This window comes from Acyrthosiphon pisum, chromosome X (assembly GCF_005508785.2).
Source record: "Acyrthosiphon pisum isolate AL4f chromosome X, pea_aphid_22Mar2018_4r6ur, whole genome shotgun sequence".
Lineage (NCBI taxonomy): Eukaryota > Metazoa > Arthropoda > Insecta > Hemiptera > Aphididae > Acyrthosiphon > Acyrthosiphon pisum.
This window is the reverse complement of record NC_042493.1, coordinates 85,871,012-85,877,213: the sequence shown is the minus strand read 5'-3', so window position 1 is coordinate 85,877,213 and position 6,202 is coordinate 85,871,012. Positions and strand designations below refer to the sequence as shown.

At 29.4% G+C, this 6,202-nt stretch overlaps 1 protein-coding gene across 1 annotated transcript in view; it reads right to left on the bottom strand.

Moving 5' to 3' along the window:
- Nucleotides 1-1,767: 1,767 nt before the first annotated feature.
- LOC100574747 (EF-hand domain-containing protein 1-like) overlaps nt 1,768-6,202 on the bottom strand; it is a 5,727-nt gene continuing 1,292 nt past the window's right edge. Inside the window, exon 3 of the mRNA XM_003240094.4 lies at nt 1,768-2,222. Coding sequence (XP_003240142.1) covers nt 1,976-2,222 — 247 coding nt within the window. The 3' untranslated portion in view covers nt 1,768-1,975. The remainder of the gene's footprint in view (nt 2,223-6,202) is intronic.

Genomic DNA, 6,202 nt, shown 5'->3' with positions numbered 1-6,202 from the left:
ATACAAATGGATGAATCCGAATACTAAATCACTATTATGACCAAATTGTTTCTATGCTACATGATCAAAACAATAAATTTGTTTTTTGATAAAAAAATTTGATGAAGTACAAATATTTAAAGCATGAACATTTCCTCTAATGTTCTTGATTTAAACATCTCATGTTTTGATAAGCCTTTTATTGATAAACTATGAAATGATTGTCACTCAAGGGCGGATTTACCCATAGGCCACCAAGGCACTGGCCTAGGGCGCAATATTTTTGGGGGCGCAATTTTTTAGTTAATTTTTACTTTTTAGTTTTTCATAATTTCATAATTCTATTTACCTAAATTTATATTTTATATTAATTTTTTTTCGTTTACAACTTGCATGAAACTGGATAATAGCTCACGTAGTCACGTCGCAGTAACGTTTTAATTTATAAGCTTATTCCTTGCCGTTTGAGTTTAATCCTGCGACCGGCGCGCGCCGCCACTGCTACAGGTTCGACAATTCGACATCGACACTCGACGAGACAGTTGCCGGCGTTGCCTATGTTAATGCATGGGAGGTGGTATACGGGTGTCCGGCGTAAATACATACAATATTGTGAATGGTGTATGCGCAAAACGTCAGCCAAGGCAGTCAAATATACTGCCTCGGGCCGCCGGGTACATTGTATATAGTCGCTCTACTAGCTAGGTGGGAGACAGCTTAGCAAGTAAATTATTTGATATTAACTGGAATGACCCGCCTCACCCCACACTCAGCACCACAATAAGAATACTGGAATTTATTCTGGAAATCAGATGTCTTAATAAAGTAATTAATAATAATAAACATTGCGAAGACGCGTGACGCTGGCACTGTCACCCATATCCTGCATAGTGCATACTGCTCAGAAATCTGCTAACCGATTACGATTATAGAGGCTAGAGTGCTCACCACCAAATCATAGATAATTTTGCTATAGATAAATCAAGGCACAAAATGATTTAACTATTGTACACGTGTACAAATGTACCTATGCAAAATTGTATTAATATTTATTTGTATAGTTTGTATGTATAAAATAAAATTTTTATGGTTTTGCTTTATTTCATGGAACATTATTCCCTACTCTCGTGGGAGCACGGCAATGTACGGGGCGCTAGTGTTGTAATGCCTAGGGGCGGAAAAGTGGTAAGTCCGTCCCTGTTGTCACTTATCAATTACAGTGTGACCCTTACCCCTTTTATTTATAAATCCATTTTAACCCATCAACCATATTGGATTAGGTAGTAGCATATAGACACTTAACTCCAAACTAACTAGAGCCAATTATAATATTAAACTTGTGTTTAACAATAAGTTTTTATTATGATTTTAACATCATATACATTTTTTAGATAAATTATTAATTAAAATATCCGAAAATATCAAGAAATTGTAAAAATAATATTTTAGTATAATATATCATGAGTGTACATAAATAGTAAATACATAATACACTATTAAATTATTAAAGTTCACTTGAACAAGTATTTTTTATCACTTCATATTGTCCGTGTTAACCTTGATAGTTAAATATTAAAAATTACTGTTTAATTACAGAGAATGTGCATATTTTTAAATATAGACAGTAAATGTATATTCCTATATATTGAGAAATGGAAATCATATTGTACGATGCTATTATTTCTGAAATACCTATAATTCAAGAATTTTAAATATTTTTGAAGTTGTATTGCACTTTAGGAGAAAAGTCAATAAATATGCTGAAATGTGGGTAGATAAGATCATTTCAAAATCAGCATTAACAACTAATAATTGTGGTGGCTATTTTAAAGGAAAAATTTAATTTAAGTCTAACAACGAATAATTCATATTAGTTAATATTATATATAAATAATATAATAAGTTTACACAGTGTTTAGCGGCTATACAGTACGTTAAAACATATAATTTTGTTAGCTATTCGTAACTAGAATATAGAATTTGAGGATTAAATATTTTAGGAATTGTAGTAAAGAAAAAAATTAACCTTAACAACGGATTCCACGATGGCAATAGTGTCATCAACCAAGAAGTATGTAATTTTAACTTTGCGCACTCGAAACGTCACTAGTGGTGAGTTATCTACAGTGTCTTTGGTGTATCCAATGAAGGAAAGACATTTTCTATCAAACTTTACAAAATATGGTGGTTCAGTTGGTTTTGGATCGTCTTTGGCTTTTCCATATGTCAATGTTGGATCGTAACTATAAAGTGTAAATTCAACATAAAAAATTATGAAATAAAATTGCCAATTATTTGTTATGTTATGAGCTGTTCAGTTTTTGAACCGAACAAATACCTACTAGATAGTCCTGTAAAATTAGAAAAAAATGGAAAATTCCAGACCTAATTCCCCGAAAGTTGAATTTTAGTAGCTACACAAATAGATTATACCTCACTAATAAACATACTAAAAGTCCTGACACCTACCCTTTGTGCGTAGCCATCATAAGTTAAGTTATATATTATGTAAGATAGTCGATAAATATTATACCGTATGAATAGTGTAGTACGATTATATAACGTGTATATTATACTATCTCAGTGTAAGAAGTGAATGGGTATTAAACTAAAAGTATTATCTACTTTAAAGTACGGACGCAAATCGTGTAATCGTTTAGATAAAACTGACGCAATTTGTTTACGCATTCCGTACACCCACTTATCAAACTTTATTTTGGGACACCGGATCGCCATTTGCAGTTGACCGGTGTATAATCAATAGTTATAATGTACACTGTAGTTTAGTGACCGTTACTGTCACATTAGAGACTATATAACAGGGATGGCGAACCTTTTGATAACTGCGTGTCAAATCAAAATGTTTGGTTTTATTTTATTTGCCTCGAGTGTCAGAAACTTTGCAGACCTTTTTTTTTTTTTAGTCGTCATGTAAGGTATCCAAAACTATCTGTTATCTGTTGATTGTTCTGTTTGTACCTACGTTTGTACGTAAGCGCGAAAAACGAATTTATTGATAATCTAATATAAACGTTTACGAGCTTAGGAAATGGAAAGTGCAGATTACAATATCTTACGATATATTCCAACAAGAAATTAAAGATAGTTTCAAATTATCAATTATTTTTTTGGAAAGTGAAGTAAAAATTATGAATTATATTTAAAATTTGCGTGTCACTCCGTGACACGCGTTACATTGGTTCGCCATCCTTGCTATATAACGTCCATATAATCTTAGGCGTATATTGTTTTTAAGCCAATGATTTCGAGTTAGTAAATTTTTATAAAATTGGCCAACTTATGTTTTATATTATGTGATAACGTACAAGTGTAGAAAGTGAATGTGTTTCTATAAATGCTGAGGGCATACCAAATATTATAAAATCTAGTAAAGTGCGATTCGATAGTAAATAGAAGTCATTAGTGAATTTATAAAGTGTACTTCTTCATAAAGATTGCCAAAAGACGTATACGAGACCATAAAAAATATATTAATGAACAAATAGGTACGAGTCATAATTCACCTGTCAAAGATAAGCTACGTTAAGGTACGTTCAAATTATATAAATACATTTAAAGAAAACTGTTTATTCTACGACAACGAATGTTTAAAATAATTAGAAAAGAAATTGAGTAAGGAGCGTCGATATACTTTATAATACAATGTGAGTACCTATCTACCCTTCACTTTAAACAGGAAATTATTGACATGGAGAACAAGAGAAATGATAAATGGGGTAAAGAGGTGCTTAAACAGTTGAATGTGTTTGGTATCTGAAGAGTCAAAAAACAAAATATCATAATAAAGGGTGTGAACGAAAATTTTGCAAACAAAAATTATTAGAAATAAGAAAAGGGGGAGACCACAAGATGAATATTTGACAACGCGTTGTCCAACTTATGTAATTTTTGGAAGCTGAAAATGAATGTCAATTTCTTCTATATTAATTGCATGAAAAAATGGAAGGTGATTCTGGAAAGAATATTGATGGTAAATTTTTGTTTCAGGATCTACTAACCAACATTACGATCAATATTTAGGATTTAATTTTATAACATACATATAATTTTTTGTACTGCTTTTATAATTTTTGACTAATATTTAATTCATAATTCAATAATTTAGGCACCTATATCAGCTCAACATTCAGCTAATTTAGCTTTCGGTGAATTAGTTCCGAACTTTTTGCTAATTTGACTGGACTAAGAGAAAAAGTGACGAATGTGGAATATGCATCCAATAACTAGAGATACCTAGTCAATTATTTCATGAATTACTAGGCGCTGTCTGTCATATTTTATTGAAACTTGACCTTAAGTTATTGGTTTCATCAAACCTATGATAGGTGTTGATATCACAGCACTGTTATCAAATGGAGCAAAACATATTTTTCGTTTTTCCTAACAATGGAAACTTTATAATTTACATAATAATATATTGTTATTTATTTTAAATTATAAATCCTTAACTCTTTAATACATCTGAACATCGTATGAAAGTGTAGGTGATTATATTTTTGTGTTAAATTCTTAACGATGAACATATGAAATGGGTAGGTACTTGTTTGCATTCAATATGGAATAGTATTTCTCATATAAAAATTATATATATCTATACTTCTATTTTTCTTCATTTTTATTTTTTATTATTAGACTGAACTGTATTCTTCTGATATTGATTTATAATAAAAATATATGTTAAAATGGTAAACATTAGGGCATCAAATATTTTAATTCATTCCCATTAATATCCAATTCTATATTACCAATACATTATTTTTAAATGATAAAATTTAATTTTTTAGATTATCATAATTATATTAAAATCGACACCTTGAAGTGTTCTAAGTTCTAACGACTAGAAGAAATGTATTCTATAATAATTTTAAATTAATATGATATTAAAGGTTTTTAAATAACAAAAAAATTGTTTTCACTGGAGATCAAAATCAAAATTATATTCCACATTCGTCACTTTTCCTTTAATAGTTAGTCATAACTCATAGATCAGTTCAAAAACAGAACCAACCAAATCAAAATCCTTATTATATTTAACAAAGAGCAAAAAAATAAAAAATAAATATTTTCGTTAAGATGAATATTTTATATAATATTATTTTCATATATATCTATTATGTTGTCAATGTTATTCGATTACACATTATTTAGGTTCTTCGTGCAATAGAATAGTGTTTTTGGTGTTTTTTTATACGATCATTATTTAGAATTTATTATTTATTGATTGTATTTGATAAAAATAATTTTCGAACCAATAAGATTCGTTAAATCCTAGTAAAGCGTTGTCGCCACGATTTTTATAGTGTCGTATACTATATTATCTATTTTATTGAACATAATAATATATAACTATATAAGATGTATAAAAATGTAGGTTAAATAATATTTAGTCCTTCGTGGAATTATCGCTGCTTTGTATAATCATATTCATGAGGACGTACTGTTTCAATTTTTATTCACGTTTTTCAATAAGGTTTGAAACGACTCTTGGGTTCGACCCATGGTTATTAAAATGAAAAGTTATTAACCAGAAGAATCCTGCTTAGAGAATACAACATAGAGGCAGTGTTGTAAAGAATAATTTAAAAAAATATTTGAGTACCTAAATAATTAAATACATTTTTTTCAACTGTTTAAGATATAAGTACCTATTACTCAAATACTTGTTAAATACTTTTAGTTTTTATTGTAGGTTTTTATTTAACTTAAGAGGATGTCACACCTACATGTGTTGTATCCGTCTTACAAATGTACAAAATAGCAAAAACTGTTTTGCATGGAACAACTTTAATCTTTTTGTGTTTGAAGTAGTGACTCCAAAATTTCTGAACTTATAGGATGAAAAATTATCTATGCAACAGCGTGCCCATATTTTAGATAACATTAATACAATAAAAGTTATTTGGTTTTTTTTGTTTTTTTCATTTGATTATAGAAAATGATTGGATAGTGCTATTAAAAAAAAAGATAAATTTCTTCTTTACGTGTTGTAAAAATTTAGTAGTTCTACAACAAATATGGTGCGAGAAAAGTTGTCCCACGCAAAACAGTTTTTGCTATGTTGTACATTTATAAGACTGATCAACACATACGGGTGTGACATCCTCTTAAAGGGATTCGATACCGTGATTTTCTGTTTTCGTGTAACACATACGTGACATAGTATTTTAGACGTGTTTTTTGCCAAACACACCAATTAATCTAA